This window comes from Hemicordylus capensis, chromosome 1, assembly GCF_027244095.1.
Source record: "Hemicordylus capensis ecotype Gifberg chromosome 1, rHemCap1.1.pri, whole genome shotgun sequence".
Lineage (NCBI taxonomy): Eukaryota > Metazoa > Chordata > Lepidosauria > Squamata > Cordylidae > Hemicordylus > Hemicordylus capensis.
In genome coordinates, this window is record NC_069657.1 from 322,170,374 (window position 1) to 322,195,079 (window position 24,706).

The 24,706-nt window shown below is 43.2% G+C and overlaps 1 protein-coding gene across 2 annotated transcripts in view; it reads left to right on the top strand.

The window, feature by feature from the left end:
* KLHL32 (kelch like family member 32) overlaps nt 1–24,706 on the top strand; it is a 134,540-nt gene that overhangs the window by 17,777 nt on the left and 92,057 nt on the right. For both annotated transcript variants that reach the window (XM_053287578.1, XM_053287577.1), the window contains 2 exons: nt 2,688–2,868; nt 19,569–19,676. In XM_053287578.1, the coding sequence (XP_053143553.1) occupies nt 2,688–2,868; nt 19,569–19,676 (289 nt within the window). The remainder of the gene's footprint in view (nt 1–2,687; nt 2,869–19,568; nt 19,677–24,706) is intronic.

The following is a 24,706-nucleotide window of genomic DNA, read 5'->3' on the forward strand; positions in this document are numbered from 1 at the left end:
AGCTGCTGCCATTTCAAATTTATTTAAGTCATGGTTACTAGAAGCTAGTCAGTCCATAGAACTTGAGTTGGATATGGACTTTTGGGAATGGCAACACTTAAGTGGCTTTGAACTTCTCTCATTGTACTTGTGCTTTTTGTGTTAACATGGAGTAGAAGTAAAAGAGTCTCATTTCATTGGAATGTATCTGTCACAGACTACTCCAGGAAATGTTCAGTGGAAGAGAACCACCTCCTTCCAGGAAGGGAAAACTTTGGCATTTGATTTAGAGGTTTATCCTGAAGACTTTGAAAGGATCAGTTGTAAGTTGGATGGACCAGAGAGGGTTACTGAGGTAGATAACATTAAAGCAAGGGCAGCAGGGAAAGATAAGGCTAGAATTGTAGTTGATGTTATATTAACAATAATATTTATGTTTTATAACTTTTCATACATGTATTCTGTCCAACCATGGTGGACAAATATGAAGGGTTTGACATGATATGTTTACACCAATTTGGTTTTACATTTGAATGCTCAATAACGGAAATGTAAAAAATGCTTTTGCTGTCAAAATGCCCTCTGTTTTAAAAACTGTATAGGAAGCCAATATTCTAGCTTGTCTGTATTTATGTTTCAATACAAGGTGTTGACAGGAATTGGCAATGGCAGTTAACAGATTATCAGGAGAAGCCAGAATTATATTTAGAAAGATATTCTAGTACTTATGCACTTTAACTCGTCTCTGTTTATGTGGTGGTGGTTATATCTGGCTCACAATGATTAAAAAGATGTAAAAAAACTCCCCCTGCGCCCCAACCTTCTACTCTTTGAATTTTCTTGTCGTAAGGGGCCAGTAGTTTAAATCCAACTACATTAAAAACCCACACTAAACAATACAAAGGCTGGCTTGAACAGTTGTATGGGCTTGCATATCTCTCTCCCCATTGGGTAAGCTCTCTTTCCATTGCCTAATTGTCTGAGGGAGGGGGATGCATCCAAATTGCCCCTGAATGATCAGATTTAAATATTGCACCAAAATACTTAGCATTTCATCCAGTTGTCCCTCTAATTGTTTTCATCTCTGTGTGGAATGAGTTTTGTTCTGGGCAGCAGTATCAAGGCAGTGTGTGCAAACCTGCATTCAGAATGGGACCTATCCCTGAATGGGATATGAAATGAACTGAGCAGACATCCAAAAACTTGTGAGTTCAAGCATGTGCGCGCACCTTAGAGGGAACAGTGATTTCATCCATACATTGAGAGGCCATTCAGACTAACACCCCTCTGCATGATTAGACAGTAGCATAACAGGACAGAAGGGATGTGCTCAAAGCATTTCGGCACCTCTATTTCCAGGTGTCAAAACACTTCGAGCTACCCCAGCTGAATTGTTTCAGCTTAGGGTGAGCAGGCACTTTAAAAGGAGTAAGGCAGGTTTTACCTGCCCCTCCATTGCATCTCCGCTGCCCCCTGCTGCCCTATTGCAGCACTGTTTGAATCAGCTGGGCTCTCTGTTTGCTAGCTGCATTTGATTAGGAACAGGAAGTTCCCTGTTCCCAACAGGAAATGGCATCTGAGCATGTGCAGATGCCATCTTGAATGCTCAGTGTCTAGTGCTCAGTGCTCAGATGGTGTCTGCACATGCTCAGATGCCATTTCCTTCTGGGAACAGGGAACTTCCTACTCCTAAGCAAATGCAGCTGGCAAACAGAGACCCCAGCTGCTTCATACAAACAGTGCCGCTCGGGGGCAGTGGGGAGCAGCAGCGCTACAACGGAGGGGCTGGTCAAATACTGTGATTTGATTGGGTTCTGTTTGAACCCAATAACAACTTAATAAAATGACAAGCATTAAACTCCAAAGCCCCTCTAAAAGTTTGTAAGCTTATGGATGAAATCTGAGTATAGATACTTGGAAGTGTCCCATCAAAATGAACAACCATTCCAAGTAACAGATTTAGGACTTCATAACGTGTTAGCTATTCATCATATACTTGCTGTGAGCATTGGATTCTGCTTGCACTCTTATACTTACATTTGTTTTTAGGCATGTTGCTAATGAAAATATTTGATTTTTTGTAGTGAGTGTATTGGTATATCAATTTTTAAGTGCATTGGGATGGCTATATTTTCTAAGAGGGCATCTGTCAACCTAGTTGGGAATATTAATTTGTTTTTTAATTTGTAGCTCTCCCTAAGCCCAAGTTCAGGCTGCATTACATAATTTCTTTCTTTCTTTATCTCTGCAGTAGCCATGTGAAGTAGGCTGCTAGTATACCAATTTTACAGAAGCTGATCTGAAACTGTGAGATAGTATTTTACCTGTAGACACATTGTGAATGACTGGCACAGCAGTGTTATTGGTAGCAATGTCTCCCAGATTCAAGTCCAGTTATCTAGCGGCTACAGCATTTGTGCCACATGATTATGTAGCAAATCTGTAGTTACTGATATGAAATAAAGGCTTTAATAATAAAATAAACATTTTCAGTCTGTGCCAGTAGTACTGAATAATTGGGATTGTAGCCCCATGCACATTTATTTGGGAGTAAGTCTCATTGAATTCAATGGCACTTTCTTCTGGGTAAGATTGGATAGGATTAGGGTGCAAATATGACATAGGGAAGAAAATTGTATATATAACCCATGTGTATGTTTCAGTGCCTGTTTGTGATGGTCTATAATTTTTCCCTTTGTTTCTTGCAGCATTCAAGATATGCTGACTGGTCAGAGGCTTTGCCAGTCCAGTTCTCATAATGATGCTGTCTTGGCTGCTCTGAACCAACAAAGAAGTGATGGGATCCTCTGTGATATAACTCTTGTCGCAGAAGAGCAGAAATTCCATGCCCACAAGGCAGTCCTAGCAGCTTGCAGTGACTACTTCAGAGTAAGTTCATGTAATAACATGCTGTTGTATATATGTGGAAGACACGGTGCAATTATGTTTTTAGGTCTCAACAAACTATTGAATTTGTATGAATATTGATATGGGATATATGGTCATGACTAAGTTCCATTGACATTAATATGCTCAGTCATGATTAACTTTCTTTGTAAATACAACCCATAGTTCTGTTTTTGGCCAATGTAAACTATCACCACAATCCAGTCATAGATTTTAATGCAAGAATGTATTTTTCAGATATGTTATATTTATATGACATGTATTCATTTGTACTAGCTTAACCCACACAGAGCATTTGTGTGCTAGTGCTTGATTGCTCCCTTCACAACCCCGCCACAGCCCCCTCACCTCAGAGTTCTCTCCACCCTCACCTGAGCTGCGCTGCTGCTGCTCCTCCTCCATCCCATTGCTTCCATCCCCCTCATCCCCTAAGCCCTCTTGGTTGCTCCTCCATCCTGTTGCTCTATCTCCCTCACCCCTCTTGGTCGTGGCTGCAGCGTTGCTGTCGCCGATTGGCCAAGCCACAGCCCCCTAACCCCGTAGACCTCCCCACCCTCACCCCGCTCCTTCTCCTTCCTGCAGGAGTAGCAAGATCAATGGACCGGGCCTTTCCTCACTGCCATGGCTGCTCATTCCCCTCAGGACACAGATAGGCTTGGGCCCATCCCTTGCCTCCCTCCCTCCGCCAATGGCCTCTGTATCTCTGACCAGTGGTGATGGTTAACCAGGCTCTTCCTCGCTGTCACTATGGCCACCCATTCCCCTCAGGCCACCGACAGGCCCAGGCCCGTCCCTTGCTCTTCCTTTTTCTCTCTTTCCCTCCCTTCATTTTCTCTCTCTTCTCCGCTTGCTCTTCCCCTCTGTCTTTCTTCCCCGTCTTTCTTCTCTCTTCCTTCCGTAGTTAACAGATCTTGTTCATCTTGTTTCCTCATTTAATTTGCACAGTGGCAGCCTCCTTCTCCTAAAGGGGCTCTTTCCTCCCTCACAAACCCCTCTCTTTCCAAACCCCTGCCCACTATCTTTCTTTCTTTCTTTCTTTCTTTCTTTCTTTCTTTCTTTCTTTCTTTCTTTCTTTCTTTCTTTCTTTCTTTCTTTCTTTCTTTCTTTCTTTCTTTCTTTCCCTCTACAATCTTCCCACGAGTAACAGTTCCATTCCAACTGACCTTAACCATCACAGGCTCCTCTTCCCTATCTGCATATGGAATTCCCACTGCCTAATCATCACGGTGCTCCTGCTCTGTAACTTCTGATTGGTAAAGCACTGTGTGGGCGTGGGTTGCCATGCATCATTTCCCACAGACCACCTTAGAGATAGAGATGATAGAGATGGAGATGATAGAGATAGATTGTATGGGTGGGAATATAGATGATGTATGGGTGGGAATGTATGCATGTATTTCTGTGACATGTATGCAGTTATTGACTGACCTTTTCAACCCTTTATATTAATGTATTAGAACTGGATCATTGCAAAACAATTTTTTTGGTAACTCTCCTTGTCATAATTTGCGATGTACACTTTGGCCAGTACTGAATCAACAATAATTGTATAAGTTGAAAGTATTAAGGCATTTCTGCATAATGATGACCTGGGAAGATTTTATATGCTTGCAAATCAGTGATGGGTGTTTAGCATAACCAGTCCCTGATATGGAAGAAGATATGTAGAAATATTGCCTGTGTTATAATTTTATTCAAGTCAGTAATTTCCTGGATTGGACTTTATAAACTGAAATTTCTTTGAATAAGGAGGTCAGCTTGAGAATAGAACTTCTGATCATTTTCTTTCATGTAGTCCTTGTATGTTTTTGAACTCTTCTTTTTTGATAATGTGAAAGGTTCTAAACTATGTGCCCACTGTGATTAATCAAAATATGCAGAAAGGTGCTGCTAAAAGTAAAAATCTTTTACTTTGGACAGCTGAGGTGGTCCATCAGTGGACAGCTGAGCTACCCACAGTCTGATTATGGGAGGAGGGGCTGGGGGGAAGATACAATTTCAAGCACTTGACAAGATTGCATCTTCCTACATTTTGGGAAAGTCTGAAGTCGGAGGTTGAGCCTGGAGGCAATGAGTTGTGATCTTGCCAAGGCTCCATAACATGCCAGAGTACTCAAATGACTAGTTTTTGTGCTGGCAGAAGTGCCATATGGTGCCTTCATAATATCAATCAGCCTTTCAGCTGTTTGCCTGAATTTAGCCTATGCTGATTTCTCACTTCCCAGCAGTATCACAGGCATAGTTCCCCTGTGATGTTTTTGCAAGCTGTTCCAGAATTGTGTCCATGAAGGAGCTGTGTGAATGTGGCCAGTGACTTTCCCCTGCAAAATGGTGCCTGGCCAGGATGGAGGACATGATTGCATGGAAAGAACCCATGTCAGTGGTTTGCCCACATGGTTCCTTCATGTACACGTTTACTCAAGGGGCAAGGGAAGAAGTTCCACTCCAGAAGAGAGTTCCATCTTCGCCCAATCAGGGTGAGAGGCTGGGATATCTGACTGGTGCTACTTTGTGTGGTGGTGGTGGTGGTGCTGCTGCTCCACCTGTTGGACTGCTGTTGCTACTCCTGTGGCTGTTGTGAGTGGGAAGTGGTTGCAGGACTGGACCCAGGGCAGTGAGGAGCCATTAACATCAGCCAGCTGGATCTACTGGACATATAGGCATGCTGCTTGTGGCAGTGGGTCCGCCACTGGCGGGGCCGTCACCAAAGGGGCGGCACCAAAGGGGGTGAGTCACTTCGGGGAGTCTGAGGGCAAGGGCTACTCCCCCTGATTCAGGACCTTGGGATTTTGTGGGTGGGGTTGAATGGGTCATCGGTTATTTTGTTTTTAATTTAAATTTTTTAAATTCTGATTTATGTTGATACAGTGTACTGAGTATGAGGGGAGGAAATAATGTGTCTGGGCAGGGAAGGAAATGTTATTGGGGTCACCCATTTTTGTAATATTGGGCAAGGGGAGATAAGGTGTTGGGAGGTGGAGGAAATTAATTGGGAGAAGGGGGTTAGACGTATCAAAGCTATTGCCCCTTCTGGTCTGCCTCTCAGCCAGAAGACTTTGGGGGATCCTGTCAACCAGCCCACTTCTCTGCTGCTGCTGAATGCAAGATCAGTCCAGAATAAAACATTGGTCATCCACGACTTGATTGTGGATGAGGGGGCAGATTTGGTGTGTATTAACAAGACCTGGGCAGATGATTTGGGTGATTGGATGACTGGCCTTGTCTCGCCCAGCTTTGCCCCCCAGGTTACTCGGAACAGCACTGTTCCAGACCAGTGGGGTGGGGAGGGGATGTTTCTGTGGTCCATAGGACTTCTATCTCTCTTGCCAGGTGGCCAGTCTGATCTGTGACTGAGTTTGAGGGGTTGTTTCTAGTGTTGGGTCAGAGAGACAGAATAGGGATGCAGCTGGTGTACTGTTCAGCCCATTGTCCAGCAGCCTCCCTCGCTGAGCTGGCCAAGGTAGTCTCAGATGTGGTGCTGGAGTCCCCTGCCACGGTGTTGCTGGGAGATTTCAACATTCACGCAGAGACGATCCTCAGTGGGCCAGCTCAGCAACCATGGGGCTGTCCCAATATGTTATTGGCCCAACTCATACAGCGGGACATACCTTTGACTTGGTCTTTGCTACAGCGCGGGTTGGTGGGAATCCTTTGATAGGCAGGTTGGTGGTGAACCCGTTGTCATGGACAGATCATTTACTGGTAAGATTTGGACTCACAGTGACGGCTCCCCTCCATAGGGATGAGGGACCCATTGAAATGGTCCGCCCGTGGACACTTATGGAACCTGAGCAAGTCCTTAATTTCCTGGGGGAATTACTGATTATCATGGATGGTGGTCCTGCTGTGGTCCTGGTCTCTCTATGGAATCATGAGATGACTAGGGTCATTGACATGATTGCTCCCAAGTGTCCTCGATGTTCGTGTGGGACCCATAGAACACCCTGGTATTCCACAAAGCTCTGGGGAATTAAACAGGAGGGCCGATGGCTAGAGTGCAGGTGGCGCACTTCCCGATGTGGGTCTGATTGAGCACGGGTTAGAGCACATTATTGTGCCTACCATGTGGAGGTGATGGCGGTGAAAAAGTACTATTTCTCTGCCACTATTGCATCCTCGAGTAGCCGTCCAGCAGAGCTTTTCTGAGTGGTGAATGGCCTAGTGTCATCAGGCCAGAGAAAGAATGGTATTGACAAATAAATAAACTGTGCCCTCGGAGGCCTGCTGTGATAAATTTGCGAGGCACTTCGAGGACAAAATCATTCAGATCTGCATGGAATTTGAAGCCACGTCTCAGGATGGTCTGATGGAGGTGTCCAGAGACCTGTCTGCTTCAGTTACTATGGATCAGTTTCAATTATTGCAGTCTGAGGATGTGGACAGGCTGCTTGTGGGGGGTCCGTCCAACCATGTGTCTCCTGGATCCTTGCCTGTCATGGCTGATAAGAACTAGTTGAAGGGCTATAGCCGGGTAGGTCGTGGGAGTGGTTAATGCCTTTTTGCGAGAGGGCCTGTTCCACCATCTCTTAAAGAGGCAGTGGTGCAGCCCCTCCTTAAGTGATCTGCTCTAGATCCAGAAATACTGAATAACTGTCACCTGGTTGCTTATATACACTTCCTTGGCAAAATACTGGAGAAGGTGGTGGCGGCTCAGCTTCAGGCATGCTTGGAGGAAGCTGATTATTTTGATCCATTGCAGTCCAGCTTCAGGCCTGTTCATGGCACTGGAATGGCCTTGGTCACCCTGGTTGACGACCTTTACTGGGAGAGGAACAGGGGCAGTGCTACCCTGCTGGTTCTCATACTCTCAGAGGCCTTTGATACTGTTGATCATTGAATCTTTTTGGAAAGGCTTCAGGGGTTGGGGGTTGGAGGCACTGCATTGTGGTGGTTTCGCTCCTGTCTCCAGGGTTGATATCAAAGAGATGTCATGGGGGAATTTTGTTCGGCTCCCTGGGAACTGACCTGTGGGATTTCTCAGGGGTCAGTCTTATTCCCTATGCTTTTCAACATCTATATGAAGCTGCTGGGAGAGGTCGTCAGAAGGTTTGGAGTGAGATGCCACCAGTATGCTGATGATACCCAGCTCTATCTCTCTATCCCATCACAATCAGGAGAGGCGGTTGAGGTGCTTGACCATTGCCTGGAGGTGGTAATGGGCTGGATGTGGACCAATACATTGAAACTGGATCCAGATAAGTCGGAGGTACTGTGTGTCATGGGCTCTTGAGTCCATGAAGTGGGGAGATATCTTGTTCTTGAGGGGGTGGTAGTATCCTGGAAGGAACAGGTGCATAGCTTGGGGGTACTCCTGGATTTGTCACTGTTGCTGGAGGCCCAGGTGGCAGCAGTGGCCAGGAGTGCCTATTTTCAACTCGGGCTTGTCTGCCATCTGCAGCCCTTTCTGGACAGAGATAGCCTGGCCACAGTGATCCATGCTCTGGTAACCTGCAGACTGGACTATTGTAATGTGCTCTATGTTGGGCTGCCCCTGAAGACGGTACAGAGACTGCAACTAGTGCAGAATGCAGCAGCAAGACTGCTGATGGGTTCTTCTGGCTGGATGCACATCACGCTGGTCTTAAAAGAACTGCACTGGTTGCCAGTTTGCCACGGAGCCCGATTCAAGGTTTTAACATTGATTTATAAAGCCCTGAAAATCCTGGCCCCCAGACACCTGAAGGAATGCCTTTTCCCATATAGACCTGCCTGTCAGTTAAGATGTGTATGAGAAGCGCTCTTGGTAGTGCCACCATTGTCAGCAGTTAAAGGGGCAGGGACACATCAGAGGGCTTTCTTTGTGGTGACCTCTAGGTTGTGGAATGCCCTCCCCTCTGAGGTGCACCAAGCCCCAACATTGTCCACATTCAGGAGAATGGTGAAGACGCACCTCTTTACGCTGGCCTTTGACTAGTAATGTAGTGGTTCTTCCCCTCTTAGGCATTGTATTTTTTACTGTATTTTTGATATTTTGATGTTGAATTTTAATTACGTTTTATATTGGTTTTATTTTATAAAATTATATTTTATATTTATTTTATATTGGTTTTATTGTAACCCGCTCTGAGACATTTGGGAATAGGGTGGGATAGAAATGCAAATAAATAAATAAGAAGCTGTAGAGAATGCTTGCCATCATTACCAGTAAGTGCAAACAGACTTTGGTATTGTGGGAGGAATGAATGAATATGGATTCTGCCAGTCTATCTTAACTCAAATGGACATACAGAGAAACCTTGATCTTCCAGGCCCCAATATTCTGAACTTTGGATTTTCTGGACATAGTTTGCAGAACTGAAAGTCTGTCCATTTTGCTTCCTTATTCTTCTCTTGACCCCAACCCTGTGCAGCTTTGAGCAGAAAAAGGCTGCCAGGAGTGGCACCTTTTGCAGAAAAAAATCACTTTCCATGTCCCAAAGAATGTTTTGTGGTAATATACAAATTTTGTTGTTGTTGTTGTTGTTGTGCATCTCCTTCTGTGTCCCAAAAACTGCATGTTTTGTATTGTGAAGATTTTTAAGCTTATTTAGCAACTTTTGTAACAATATGTTTTTTGTCTCAATTTTTCCGAAGAGTTGCCATCTGGCTGGAAAATGAAGGTTTCTATGTAGCAATAATGTGATATGCATCATCTGTAAATAGCAAGGGTAATGAAGCAAATCTTTTCTCAAACAAGGAATCATCTCATTTTTTATTTTTTAAAAACCTTTATATAAACTCCATGCACTAGAAATCTTAACTTTCTGCAGAGTGGTGACAGGGAAATGAAGTGAGTTTCATCTTCCTGTCATATTATTTCAATTTCCATTTGAGCTACATAGTGTTTGCTAAGCTGTCACTAGAAATTTAATGTTTTGGTGCATTAATAAAGAAATATTGGAAGATTGATTATATTGCTAATAGTCTCTAGATCATTTAAAAAGAAAAAATACAGTGTTTCATTTTTATCCTATTTATTCTAGAACAATTTTATACAAAGTGGTTCTCAAAATTAAAAAACATATAAAACAAGAAATCCATATAAAAGAAAGAGATAACAAAGACACCATAAATAGCAAGATAAAAGCCAGTATCGTCACAAAATCAGCCAAAATATTAATCAAAAGCCAGCCCAAAGAGAATGGTCTTGAGGACCTGCTTAAAAACAGCAAGCATGAAGGGCAGCCACATCTCCTTGGGGTAGAGAATTCCATTAGTGCAGCACTGCCACAGAAAGGCTCTCCCTCCAACTGAATTTGAGTTAATGGTGGACCAGAGAGCAGGGCTAAGATGATGACTTCCAAATCTGGATAGGCTTTGATAAACATAAGAACAGCTCTGCTGGATCAGGCCCAAGGCCTATCTAGTCCAGCATCCGGTTTCACACAGTGGCCCACCAGATGCCTCTGAAAATCCCATAGGCAAGAGGTGAGGGCATGCCTCCTCTCCTGCTGTTGTATTTAGAGCAGGCCTACTCAACCTAGGTCCCCCAGCTGTTTTTGGACTACAACTTCCATAATCCCCAGCCACAGTGGCCAATAGCCAGGGATTATAGGAGTTGTAGGCCAACATCTGCAGGAGGGCCGAAGTTGAGCAGCCCTGATTTAGAGGCATCTTGCCTCTAAGGCTGGAGGTGGCCTATAGTCTAGTGATGTGCATGGACCAGTTTGCAGGCCATTCTAAAGGCCTGTGAACCGGTTCGGTGGGGGTGGGATTCGTGGTTCGCAGCCGGGTGGTGGTGGCTCTTTAAGGGTGGGGGAGGGTGCACTTACCCCTCCTGCCGCTTCCCCTCCCCCACTTCCCTCCCACTGGTGCTCCTTTTTTGAAAAGCATCTGGGGCAGCAGCGTACCTCCCTGCTGTCCCTTCCCCCGTTCCTCAGCAAAAGGCTTCAGAATGTGTGATTGCACGTGTGTGCGTCATGTGCGTGCGTACATCAGATGTGCGCATGTGCGACATATGCACGTGATATGTGCGCGCCTGTGCACACACGCAGTTGCACGTTCTGAAGCCTTTTGCCGAGGAACGGGGGAAGGGGCGGCAGGGAGTTACGCTGCCATCCCAAATGCTTTTTTAAAAAGGAGCTCTGGTGGGGGGAAAGCGGCGGGAGGGGTAAGTGCACCCTCCCCCACCCTGAAAGAGCCCCCCCCACCTGACTGCGAACCAGAACACCATGGTTCTGTGCACACCACTACTATAGTCCCCAGACTAGCAGCCGTTGATAGACCTGTCCTCCATGAATTTGTCCAAGCCCCTTTTAAAGCCATCCAAGATAGTGGCCATCGCTACATCCTGTGGCAGATAATTCCATAGATTAATTATGTGCTGTGTGAAAAGTACTTCCATTTGTTGGTCTTAAATTTCCCAGCCTTCTCTTTCATGGGATGACCTCTGGTTCTAGCATTCAGAGAGAGGGAGAAATATTTCTCTCTGTCCACTCTCTCTGATTGATTAAGTGCTATCAAGTTGGTGTCAGCTTTCAGCGACCACATAGATAAATTCTCTCCAGGATGATCTGTTTTCAAATTGGCCTTTAAGGTCTCTCAGTGGTGCATTCATTGCTGTCATAATTGGGTCCATCCTCCTTGCAGCTGATTGTCCTCTTCTTCTCTTTCCTTCAACTTTTCTCAGCATTATGGTCTTCTCAAGGGAGCTGGGTCTTTGCATAATGTATCCAAAGTATGATAGTTTGAGCCTGGTCATTTGTGCCTCGAGTGAAAATTCTGGATTGATTTGTTCTACGATCCTTTTGTTTGATTTCCTGGCTGTCCATGGTATCCTCAAAAGTCTTCTCCTGCACCAAAGTTCAAAAGCGTCAATGTTTTTTCTATCCTGCTTCTTCACAGTCCAGCTGTTTTATACATCTCTATCATGTCTCTCCATAGTCACCTCTTTTCCAAACTAAAAAGCCCCAGAAGCTGTAGCCTTGCCTTATAAGGAAAGTGCTCCAGGCCCCTGATCATCTTGGTTGCCCCCTTCTGCACGTTTTCCAGTTCTACAATGTCCTTCTTAAGATACAGTAACCAGAACTGTATGCAGTACTCCATATGTGGCCGCACCATAGATTTTTGTATAAGGGCATTATAATATTAGCATTTTTATTTTCAGTCCCCTTCCTAATGATCCATAGCTGCTGCATACTGAGCCGACACTTTCAATCAGCTGTCCACCACAACCCTAAGACCTCTCTCCTGGTCAGTCACTGACAGTTCAGACCCCATCAGTGTATATGTGAAGTTGGGATTTTTGCCCCAATATGCATCATTTTGTTGTCCACTCAACCAGTTTGGAGTGATCCTTTTGGAGCTCCTCAAAATCTGTTGTAGATTTCACTACCCTAAATAATTAAATGTCATCTGCAAATTTGGCCACTTCTTTGCTTACCCCAACTTCTAGATCATTTATGAACAAGTTAGAGCATTGGTCTCAGTACAGATCCTTGGGTACCCCACTTTTTACTTTCCTCCTTTGAGAAAACTGTCAATTTCTTCTGGTCCTGGTGATTTTTAATTTTTAGTTTTTCAAGACGGTTTAGAATATCCTCTCTCTTCTCCTCAAATTGGCCCAGTTCTTCAGCCTCCAAACCTAAGAAGCTCAGTTCCGGAGCAGGTATATGGCCAGTATCTTCCGCTGTGAAGACAGATGCAAAGAACTCATTCAGTTTTTCTACCAACCTCTTATCATCCTTAATCCTCCATTTCATACCATCATAATATAAGTGTCCAACCACCTCCCTGGCAGGAAAGTATAAACTTCATAATCTCACCAACATATGGATTTATTTTAATCATAACATCTTCTCTTTGTTCTGGTTTTGTCCTCTCCCTCTTTTGCATTGATGGACATGGTGTGGTGATGGTACCAGCTTTCTCTTTTCTGGATCTTGTTCTGTCCATTACCTTCCTCCTTCTCTTCACCATTTTTTCTTTTTCATTTTAGTATTTTCAGCTCCTTTCCCCATCCGCTCCTGTTATCTTTAAGGAGCTGCTCTCACCCTATCCCAGTCATTCCCTTTCTCTGAAATGAGTGTCTGATTTGTCTCTTCAGATAAATACATACATAAATGATTCTTAAACCATTCTTCCTCCTTCTTGGAGATTTGACACTCACTCTGACTCCATTGTTTCTAGATTTCTTTTCCTTCACCAGCTCATCTGCTTTGATCCACCTCTGTTCATTGTGATAGAGATGTTTGATGCAGCTTTCTCTTAACAATAAGCTGATTTTAACTTTAACCTTTCCTCTTTCTAAACATCATCTTTCTTCTTCTCACCTCTCTAACTCTTCTCATTTGCCATGCCTGTCTTCTGCCAACAGTTGTGATCATATCACCTGATGCTTTTATTTTTGCCCCTATTTCTTCCTGCCTCTTCTTTGAGGTTGATGTTTTCCTCTGTAAATTCATACTTGGAAGGGGGTCCTGCAAATATGTTGAATGTATAATAGGGACACTACATTGTCCAAGCTTGAATTCATTTTTATTATAGATCTCTGCAGCAAACAGAGAGGTGCCAAGTTCCTGCAAGAATTTAACAAGGCAAAAGGCAGCAACTGCACTAGCAGAACCCAATCTGTATGGACACAGGATGCCCTTCTAATGTTGGATTGCTAGAAGGAACAGTTGACTAGAAAGAAATGCAGATTGATGCATCTGAGACAAATCTAGCCTTAGATCTTGAATGAGAAAATTTAGTTGACTTCCTTCTCATAATCCAAAAACACCACAGTGAAAACACTGTCACTTCCATGGTTTTCAGAGGCAGTCAAATTTTTTCCCCCTGCAAAGAGAATGCCACTGGAATACATTTTCTTTCCTTCATGCTCTGTCATTGCTTGCTTGCTTGCTTTGCAGTTTATTGATGAGGTTTGTCAGAAAAGTGCAAAGCTTGTCTGACCTAATGAATGTAAGACAGGATGTACTACGTGAGGCTTTGTGGGATGAATTTTGTTCCACAATGTGGATTTATAAATGGTTTGTTTATTTATTACATTTTATATACATGCCTTTCTCCCATGGTAAAACCCAAAGCAGCATTCATGCAGGAGTTCCCAGTGTCCCTCAGTCAAGACACTGAGTAGATCTAGTGTAGGGAAGTGGGGGCCATTCTAATGAAGATGCCACCCAAGCTGCTCTGTTGAGGAGCAGGGAGGCTGAGTGGGAAATACAAGCCAATAGCAGCCTGCTGTCCCATCTCTAAGAGGTGTGTGGGAAGTGGTCTGCTGTCCCTTCTGTGAAGTGGCTGGCAGCACCTGCCTGGCCCCTTGCTTTGAGCCTGGGTGGCCAGGTGATGGTTGTGGCTGAGGAGCCTTTGTTCAGTTAAAGTTGGTGCACCAACTGTGTCCACTTCTCTCCCAGGCATGGCATAGTTATTTATGTCCTGGTTATGTTGAGTTTAATGTACTTTATGTGTGCTTGCCTTCCGGATCCTACAACTGGTGCAAAATGCAGCTGCAAAACTCTTGATGGGAACCAGCCTCTTGGAACGGATAACACCCTTTCTGGTTGTTGCTTTGTGTCCAGGCATAATTCCAGGTGCTGGTCATGGCCTTTAAGGCCCTAAACAATTAGGGCCCAAGATACTTGAAGTACCACCTTTCCCTACACGAGTCTGCCCGCCTTGTAAGATCATTTTGCTATATGATTCGTGTTTGTGTCCCTGTGGGAGTGGGGGAAATGAAATTGTTACCCATGATAAAAGAGCGAACTCCTTTTATTACTCCCTTTCCAGGGAGAACTACTATATGGAATGGTATTCTGTTTTTTTTTTTAAATCATGGATTCTAGTCCACACATAACTGAATCAATGGCTAAGTGTATACATTCATAGGGACATAGGAAGCTGCCTTATACCAAGTCAGACTATTGGTCCATCTAGCTCAGAATTGTCTATACTGACTAGCAGTGGCTCTCCAAAGTAACAGGCAGGATTTTCAGACAGGTTACAGTCCATCAGTTGTGGTGGTGCAGCAGGAAAGCAGCTTGCCTAGGGAGTAAGATGCTGTTAGTTCGAATCCCTGCCAGTGCGCTTCCCAGACCATGCTAGTAAATATATATTTGTAGTCGCCTATATCGGCAGCAGCGATATAGGAAGGTGCTGGAGGTGGATGCTCACTTCAGTGACAACGGCAAAGGCATCATCTCATATTGCGCAGGAGAAAGGCAATGGTAAACCACTCCAAGAAAACCACATGGCTCTGTGATTGCCAGGAGCTGACACCGACTCGACAGCACAATCTTTCCTTTTCCTTTTACAGTCTCTCCCAGAGGAATCTGGAGATACAAGGTAGTGAACCTGGAACCTTCTACATGCAATCAAACAGATGCTCTTCCAGTGAGCTATGGCCCCATCCCCTAAGGGGAATAGTCTCCCATGAAAATGCTAGCCAGGACAGACACTGCTTAGCAAAGGAGACAATGCTTGCTAGCACAAGGCCAACTATTATAATCTTTTGTTTAGTACTGGTTTCATCTTAACTTCTTGAATTGTTATTCTAATTTTCTTATTTATGCTGTAATGTTGAAGGGCTGTTGGCTGTTGTTAAAAATTGTGATGATTGTAAGCTCCCTTTTGAGAGGCCCTCCTGTGAGTCCTGACATTGAGGTTCATTGTGCAGTCATATGGGAGAGGACCTTCTTCATGTTGATGGAACCCTTCCATCTGATGTTGGTGAAGGACCTCCTTTTCATTTGGTTCTTAATTGTTTTATTCTGGCATTTTAGATTGTCCCCCACCTAAAGGTTCTGACTGTTTTATATAGTTTTTCAACGGTGATTGTAAGTTGCCTTGAGTGATATGAGAAAGGCGAGGCAGAATATTTTTGGAATAAAATAGTTATTTTTTGCTGTTAACTGCCCCGAGTGCTTATATGGGTAGAAGGGTAGTATCAAAATCTTTTTTAAAATAAAAGGGCATAGTAGGGTTTTTTTTTAATGCTACATGAAGTAATATTTTTATATAAATTCTTTTCCCCCTCTTAAGCAAGAATAATTTCCCCCTTTTCTCTTTCCAGTATCTGTTTAGTGTTGTAAGGTAAAATGACCTTCATGTTAGTTCTAGCATGGCTAATTGGGGGACATTTCTGTATGTATAAATTGGCAAACTGTTAGACTGTAATTAACTCTGGTGTTCTTTGTAATAGAGTAAGGACAAAAGGAGGTCACTGAGTGGATGCTGCAACTGCGGGTTATGAAGTCATTAAATCACATTTGTTGAATTTGTTGCTAGTAAACCTCCTTATGATCTTGGTTTCTGTAGCATTGCTTTGGATAAAGCTGATGGATTGTATAGTTGAGCCTTTAAAACTGGAGTGTTAAAAGCATAGCCTGTTTCATGCTGTAGCTACTATTTCATAGTGCAAATGGAAAATAATTACTGTGTTTTGATTTGGCTTAAAAGGTGTAGATTATAATGGGTAATGACATTTGCTGTACAATTCTAAATTGGTTTCATAGAGTAGTTGTAATTGCTCAGATTTTTAAAAGGCTTGAGCTCAGTTCATACACTCAATGGTCCCCACGTGATTGTCTGCAGCAGTGTACGGAGCTGCTGGCAGGCTCACAGCTCAGTCGGGATCATGGGGAGGCCCGGGCAATGTGAATCAGTGGCTCCATGTGGGACCTGCATACATGGCAGCTATGGTTTGCAACTGCAGTAGCTCTGACAAGCCTTATTCCATGTTTGTTTGAATAATGAAAGAAATAATGTTTAGAATTTGTTTAGCACCTGCTATACAGTGGACAGGGGGTAATATGGTGGGGGCATTCAGGTAAAGTTAAGGCACACCCAACTAAGTTACAATTGCCCTTTCAGTTCCTCCTGCAGCCAAGGTGAACTTGGTTGCTGCCTCAGCAGCTCATTGTGCCTGAAGATTTGCTGCTGAAGGTCAGCCCAGTTAATAGTATGACCCTTGCCATCCAGGATGCGATCTTTGTAATGCATGCCAGGTAAGCATGCTCATCCGGTACCAGGTTGGGCGATGGGGAGGGTGTAAACTTCACCCAACTGAGCTTCCGGGATTTTTGGATGCAGCACCAGACATGATGGGCAGAGAAGTGATGTTGCCTTTGCCTATCTGGATTTTATCTCCCTTTCCAGATGGTCTGTCCACCAGTCTCTCCAGTTTCGAGTGTTTGTACCTGGCTTGGATTTCTAGGACAAAATTGGGGTTTTGTTGGCATACTGCCTAAGAGTTTCCTACCAACCCAAGGTGTTGTAGAAGTGGTTTTGGAGGTTGTGTTGAGGATCCCAATGCTGGTGGTTTTGAAGGACTTCAACTTTCATGCTAAGGCTGTCTTGTGGGGTCCATTTTTGGATTTCATGACTGCTGTGACAACCATGGCCCTGTCCTAAATTATATCCAGTATAGTGGGGTATGCCTGCTCTTTGTCTTTTTTGTGTGGAGATGGGTGAGGTTGACCTGTGGGTAAAAGGTGACCATAGTGTCGTCGTCATGGGTGGATCTGAATGAAGTTGGACTTTGGGCTGACCAAAGGCTCCTCTGTAAGGGTGGGGGAATTTATTAAAATGGTTTGGTCCTCAAGGCTTATGGATCTAAATGTATTAAGGCTTATCAAACTGAGAAGGCTTATGGATCTAAATGTATCATGGCTCCTAGGGTTTTCCCCAGTGAGGCTGCTGATGCCCCATCAATTTCTAGTCATTCTCTGGAACAGGGAGATATCGTTACTAGGTGTCCTCTTCTGACTCGCTGAGCCCCGGTAGCATCTTGGTATACTGAGGAGCTCCAGGCAGCGATTGGAGTACAAATGGCAAAAGACGTGGTTAACCAAACACAAGTTAAAGCCTGTATTTAGGCCTACTCTGTAGCAATGATGATCATGAAGAAGTCTTGCTTCTGCTCCCATTATATCTGCACAATGTCAGCCAGTGGAGTATTTCTTGGTGATCCAGGGACTTTTGTATGTAGGCCCAATTATAATCTGACAAACCTCTAAGTAGTCTACTGTGACCAGTGTGTGTTATACTTTGCAGGTAACATCACTTGCATCTGTACTGGCTTGGATGATGATGTTGTTTGATAGTGTCTGACAGTGTCAGTGTCACATAATACCAGTGGGCTGTCTGGTTCTTTTGTTATAAATTCTTATTGGATAATATTGTCTGAGGATGTGGACAGGCTCTTGGAGACAGCCACTTGCGTCCTCAACTCTTGCCTGCTGTGGCTTTTGAAATTGCCTGGAGGAGTGTTGTGTCCCATAGTCTTGGAGTGATGAACTCATTCCTGAGACAAGGAATTGTGCCCTCCTTGAAAGAGGTGAGGCCCCTTTAAAAAAAACACAAATCTTCACTGGACCCAGTCCTCAAGTAATTACCAACCAGTATTGAACTTGAACAGAGTGTTAAAGCCCTATGACTGGGGTACTTGAAAGAATTCCTGTGCCCGTGTGAACCCATCCAAGCTAACATCAACCTTTCAAGCTCTGCTCTCTGGCCTGATATTGTCACAGGTTTGTTTGTTTTGGGATCAGGGACACAGCTTCTTCTGTGATGGTGCTGCAGCTTTGGAATGGCCTTCTCGGATGGGGATAGGGAATCGACCAAGTTATCTCCCTGGAAAGTTTTAAGAGCACCTTAAATACCCTCCTTTTTCAGAATGCCTCTCCTAAGCCATCTAAACTGTTGATTTTTAATGCAACTGCTGTTGTTTTTAGGTGCTCTTCTGACTGTGCCACTGCTGTTTGGGTGTTTTTATTTATTGTACTTATTAGGTGTATATATTGTTTTATAGTAGCATTGTCTGTCTTATGAGGCCTCTGTGTCTAAAAGGTGGGATCTAAATATTTTGTTAAAAATGGCACTTTTAAAGCATTTCTCGGCAGTCTTCGCAGCAGCCTTGTTAGGTAGGCTCATTTTATTATGCCAATATTATAGATCGTGGGGGTGAGGCTGAGAGAGACTATCTTGCCTAAGGTCTTGCATTAAGTGCATGGCTGAGGGGAGTAGAGAAGTAGTTCTCAGTTTGATAAATCCTGTTGGATTTGGATCAGTGATAAGTTACTAGTGATATACTTCAGGATATAATATGAAACGTATATGCTGTGAAGTGATCCTGTGGTTCAGATTTTATGGAAGGAGATTATAGATAATATAGAAATAAAAATTAAAATTCATAGATTGCCCAAAGTGGTTCTGTTGGAATGCTTTTTGACATATCCCCTTAAACTTGAGAACCCTTATAACAGGACACTGGAAGAACTCGAATTCTATTTCTGTTACTGAATGTTGAAAACAGTTTTGGGAGGTGGTCCAAATTCTGAGATTAACAACATTTATAAGATGGAAAGAAAGGAGGCAAATAATTATGACTGTTTTTCTATATTCAGTGGAGTCTGCTTTTGGAAGGCAACATTCAATATGGATTTTAATATTTATAATAAGATGGTATTACGACTGTGGTGATATTTTCTTACTTTTTTATGACTGTGTCGTGATGTTTATGGTAATGGTGGTTTTAGAAAATGTTGCTCGTCTTTTGTCTTGATAATTATTGATGACATTGGTAAAATGTAGATTTACTATATTTTTAATAAAATAATAATATGAAACTAATAAAGTTGACCTTGGACACAGATAACATGATTAATACAGCAAAGGAATGACAGTAGTCCTGATATTTAACTGGAAGCTCTTCAGTTTTGGGGGGAAAAGTATAATAAATACAAATGTTTTAATTGTTTTCTTAGGCAATGTTCAGTCTTTGTATGGTTGAAAGTGGAGCAGATGAGGTGAATTTACATGGCATCACAAGCATAGGTTTAAAGCAAGCTCTGGACTTCGCATACACTGGACAGGTACAGTAAAATCCTTAATTTACTTGTAAAACAGACATGGCCACCTCTTGGTAACTGGTAAACAAAACCACCTCTTGGTTCTGTTGGTAAAGAAGTTGGAAGGTCAGTTTACACAATCAAACTGGCAGATTGCAAATGTGGGTTGAGTGGATCCAACATGGGATGGAGCAGTTATGAACCTGCTTCAGTACACATCCCTTTCACAGCTCAGCCTATTGTGCTGTCACCATAGCCAACTGACGGGCAAATTTCAGAGCCCCTTTATTTCTGCCAATAAAAAGAATGTTCAACTTTTAAGCAGTTCTTTTAAGCACTATTCCCATTTACTTCCTTCCTATTTGTTGGCTTTTCGCTCCTGTGTGCTTCAATAAAAAGAATATATCAATTATTCCAATATTTTAAAGTACTCTTCTTAAATGAGCATGAATATCAGCAGGGGATTACAACAGCTTTTTTTGTTTGTTTGTACAGTTATTCCCTTTCCTTCATTTGATTATACCTTCACGAAGGCTTTACTTTAACTGTGTGTTTCTGTTGATAGTAGTTTTTATTGACCAAGCAAAGAGAGCCATGGACTTGATGCCTTGAATTTAATTTGCCTGTTTTGGCATCCTCTGTTCTATTTGTAACATGGTATCTCCCTTGAGTATTGAGAAACCGGGATGAAATTTGGCATTCATATTCAGGAGACAATTATGTTTCAAGTCTGAATTTTGGCACGAACCTCCACATATTTTTTTAAAAAGTAAAAAATACTACTGGGCATACCCAAACCTTTGGATAGTTCAAAAAATATTTTAGATCCCAGCTGTAGTAGTATGAATACCTTTCTTTATTATTGAGATAGCACAATTAAACCTTGTATGTTTGTTTAAAATAGGATTCTCACTTTGGTCTGAAAAATCAATCCTTTCTAAGATTAGAATTGGATATTGAACATTAAATATTGCCCTTAACTTGCTCACTTTTGAAGCCATGAGTTAGAGCTGTGGTTGTGTAAGGACAAAATGCATGAAAGAGATAGGCACATAGGAAGCTGCCTTCTACTGGGTCATACCATGGGTCCATTTAGTTCTGTATTGTCTGCACTGACTGACAGCGGCTCTCCAAGGTTTCAGGCAGGAGCTTTTCCCAGACTTACCTGGAAATGTTAAAGATTGAACCTGGGACTTCTGCATGCAAAGCAGATGTTCTGCCACTGAGTTATAGCCCCATCATCATTTTTATTTTTATTTTACATGTTCTGTTTATTTTACATATTTTTATAGTGTCCGAAACCTATGTCTCTGGGCAGTAGGGATGTGCATGGAACCGCGGTGGGGAGGAGGCAGGAGTCTGTCTTTAAGAGCGAGGGAGGGTGCACTTACTCCTCCCACCGCTTTCCACCCGCTGGCGTCTGTGTTTTTCAGAGCCCATCGGGGCAGCAGTGTACCTTCCTGCCGCCCTGTTGCCTCCATGACCGGAAGTCGCCGGTGTGCGCTGTTCAGGTGTGCACACGTTACACGCACCCATGCCGGCATGCACAGGTGTGCCGGCAACTTCTGGCTATATCTGGAAGACGGGGTCAACAGGGTCGCAAGGAGGTACGCTGCCACCCCAATGGGCTTTGAAAAACACGGACGCTGCATCATCCTCCCCTGCACTTAAAGACAGACCCCCGTCACTTTCGAACTGGCAGAACCGTCGGTTCTTCGAACCAGTTCGGAGGCCCATAAAAGGCCTCCGAACTGGTTCTGTACACATCGCTACTGGGCGTTTTACACCAAAATAAAATAAATGAGAACAGAAAAATTAAAAAATTATTTAAAATAGCAAAAAAAGTTAAAACATTAGAATTTTAAAGTTTTAAAACCATGTTTTAAAACAGTGTTAAAACTATTAAAACAGTATTTAATTAAAAGCCTGGTCTCATGATTTTTAATTAAAAATATGGGCTCAGTTTATTCCTGAGTTGTTCAAAGTTGATGGAAGTCATCTATCAGTGGTTGACACTCAGACAAATGAGTTGTCTGATCAAAATTAATGGGATGAGTTAGTCATGATTAACTTTAATCATTAATTTCAATGCGAATACTTGTGAGTAATGTAGGCTAGGGATGTGCATGCACCTGTTCAGAAGCCCTTTTATGAGCCTCCAAACAGGTTCGAAAGACCAGTGGTTTGGCCAGTTTGAAGGCAGGGGGATACCTTTAAGGGCGGGGGAGAGTGCTCTTATCCCTCCCGCTGCGTTTCCCCCACCAGCACTACAGATGTGCACATGCGCATTGGGTACTTCTGCTCACTTCTGGTCCAATGAGGCAATGGGACAGCCGGGAATTACGCTGACAGTTCAGAGGTCCAGTGGTTTGTGGGGGGGCTACCTTTTTAAGGAGCAGAGAGGGTCCTCTGACACACACACCCTGCCGCGTTTCCTCTGCTGTCACTGTGCTCAAAATTGCTGTGCGGGGCGGCAGCATACCCTATTGCCACCCCACACAGAATCATACCAGAAATAGTCAAAACTGAATAGGGTATGCTGCCTCCCTGTGCAGCAATTTTGAGCACACCACCAGGTGGTGGTGGTGGTGTAAGAGCACCCTCTTTGCTTCTTAAAGGTAACCCCCCCCACACACACACCGCTGGATCTCTGAACTGGTTGGTTGGTCTGGAAAAGGACTGCCGAACCAGTTCGTGCACCTCCCTTCTGCCCAGAGAACAACTTGTTATGAGGTGGCTAACAAATACAGTTGTATGATGATGATGATGATTAATTACCTTTTTAGCCTGACTTTTAATGATATCTAGTTTTAATTTTAATGAGTTTTAATCTGGCTTAAATGCTTTCTGATTTTTATTATTGTATTATGTGTGTTTTATTTTAATGTAAACCGCCCTGAGCCACTTTAAGAAGGGTGGTGTATATAAATTGAATGAATGAATTATTATTATTATTATTATTATTGCTTGTTTACACAGTCAGACAGGTGTTATTGACTGGTTTGTTTTATTCAGACATCGACTCCTTCCCAAGGACCTGGGATGGCTGAATTTTATTGTCAGTTGTTATAGATATCGTCGCAGAATATAGGCTGTTCCCAGTAAAGCTGCAATTGCTATACCGCCCTTCCAAAAATGTCTCAGGGCAGTTTACACAGAGAAATAATAAATAAATAAGATAAGATGGATTCCTGTCCCCAAAGGGCTCACAAACTAAAAAGAAACGTAAGATAGACACCAGCAACAGTCACTGGAGGTACTGTGCTGGGGGTGGATAGGGCCAATTGCTCTCCCCCTGCTAAATAAAGAGAATCACCATGTTAAAAGGTGCCTCTTTGCCAAGTTAGCAGGGGTTAGCAGATGAATGAATCATTACCTAGGGTGGAAGAATGAAGAGAAGACTTTTTAAACGGTAACACCTCCACTTTAAAAACCATTGGCATATAGTATGGCTGGATTGAGAGGGCTATTGTGTAAAAGGATTTCTGCTGATTCTTTCCTGCTGCTGTTCCCCTGTGCCATATCCCATGCTGGGCCTGATGGTCCCCTGCACCTCGGGAGTGGTGTTTCAGGAGGTGCAAGGAGCTGCAGGGGGCAGGTGTGTGTGTGTGTGTGTGTGTGTAGGGGACAGGACTGTTGTTTCTTGCTATGGCTTTTGACTGATGTAGTTGCTAAATAAACCTTAATCTTGATAATATCTAGAGTTGTATCGTTAGGTTGTCTAACCAAATCCCCTGCTAGCTGAGCAAAGAAGCAACTTTTAGAGTGGTAAAATGTAAAATGTGCCGTTGAGTTGGTGTCGACTCCTAGCATCCACAGAGCCCTGTGGATGTCTTTGGAGGGGTTTACCATTGCCATCTCCCGCGCAGTATGAAATGATGCCTTTCAGCTCCAATATTGCTGCTGCCTGATATAGGTGTTTCCCGGGCTGCACTCGGCCCGCCTGCCGCCAGGAATCTGCCTGGCCTCCCCCCGCCTCAGAGGTCCCAAATATAAATATTTGTTGTAGTAGTAGTTAATAATATAGTTAATTAATAAATAACAGAGAATCAGAGTCCTAAGATCTAAGCTGATTTGACTGCACTGACTTTAGTGATGTGAAATATTTTTGATCCAAATACTGCTTCAAAAGGTTGCTAGAGAACTGCTTTGTGTTTTTATGGACATCTATTTTACTAGTGAAAGAAAAGATATTGATCTATAATTCAAACAAAAAATGTTATTTGCAGTATGTCATTTCATACACACTGGATGCTTAATTTTAAACAATTGGACTTTGACGCCTATAATTGTTTTCAATATGAGCACATTTTGACATAACTGAAGTGTACAGTGTCTTCTCGTCGATCTTAGTCCTGCCTATTGATAGGTAAATGGTGCCTGTTAGAGGTATGAATTCTATGATTGTAACCATGTTTTCAGAGAGGCTACATTATGTGGCTTTTCTGTTTGCTGGAATCATTTCCCTGAGAAATGGCTCTTTGCAGTTGCTGTCAGAGCAGTGAGAAGCCTCCATGTTCATGAGGTGACTCAAAACCTCTGAAATGTTAAAGGTGAAAATTTCACAGTATTGTGTGGGTGTGATCCAGAAATGCTATTAACAAATAATTGGATTTCTGCATGTGCCTCCTACACATGCTGTTCTGACAACTCTTAGTCACAGTAAATTTAGGTCCATCACTGCAGTATCGCCAGGGGAATAGGGTATTTTCTTTCTGGAAGGGAGAATTACCAGTGCCTATCAGTGGTATTGTTTATTAATTCCCATTAATAAACAATAACTCTCAGCATTAACTCATAGATATAGATAAAACATAATTGCCTAGATATAGATAAAATATATTGCCTAGATATAGGTAAAATATAAAATATTTTGTTCAGCAGGAACATATCTGGGACTTCTGTGGTAGGGATGTGCACAAACCGGTCCGCAGGCCATGCAAGAGGCCTGCAAACCGGTTTGTGCTGGTGCCGGTTCACAGATCGACACCGGCAGGTGGTCTCCCTTTAAGGGCAGGGGGGCGGGGTTTGCACTTACCACTCTGCTTTCCTCC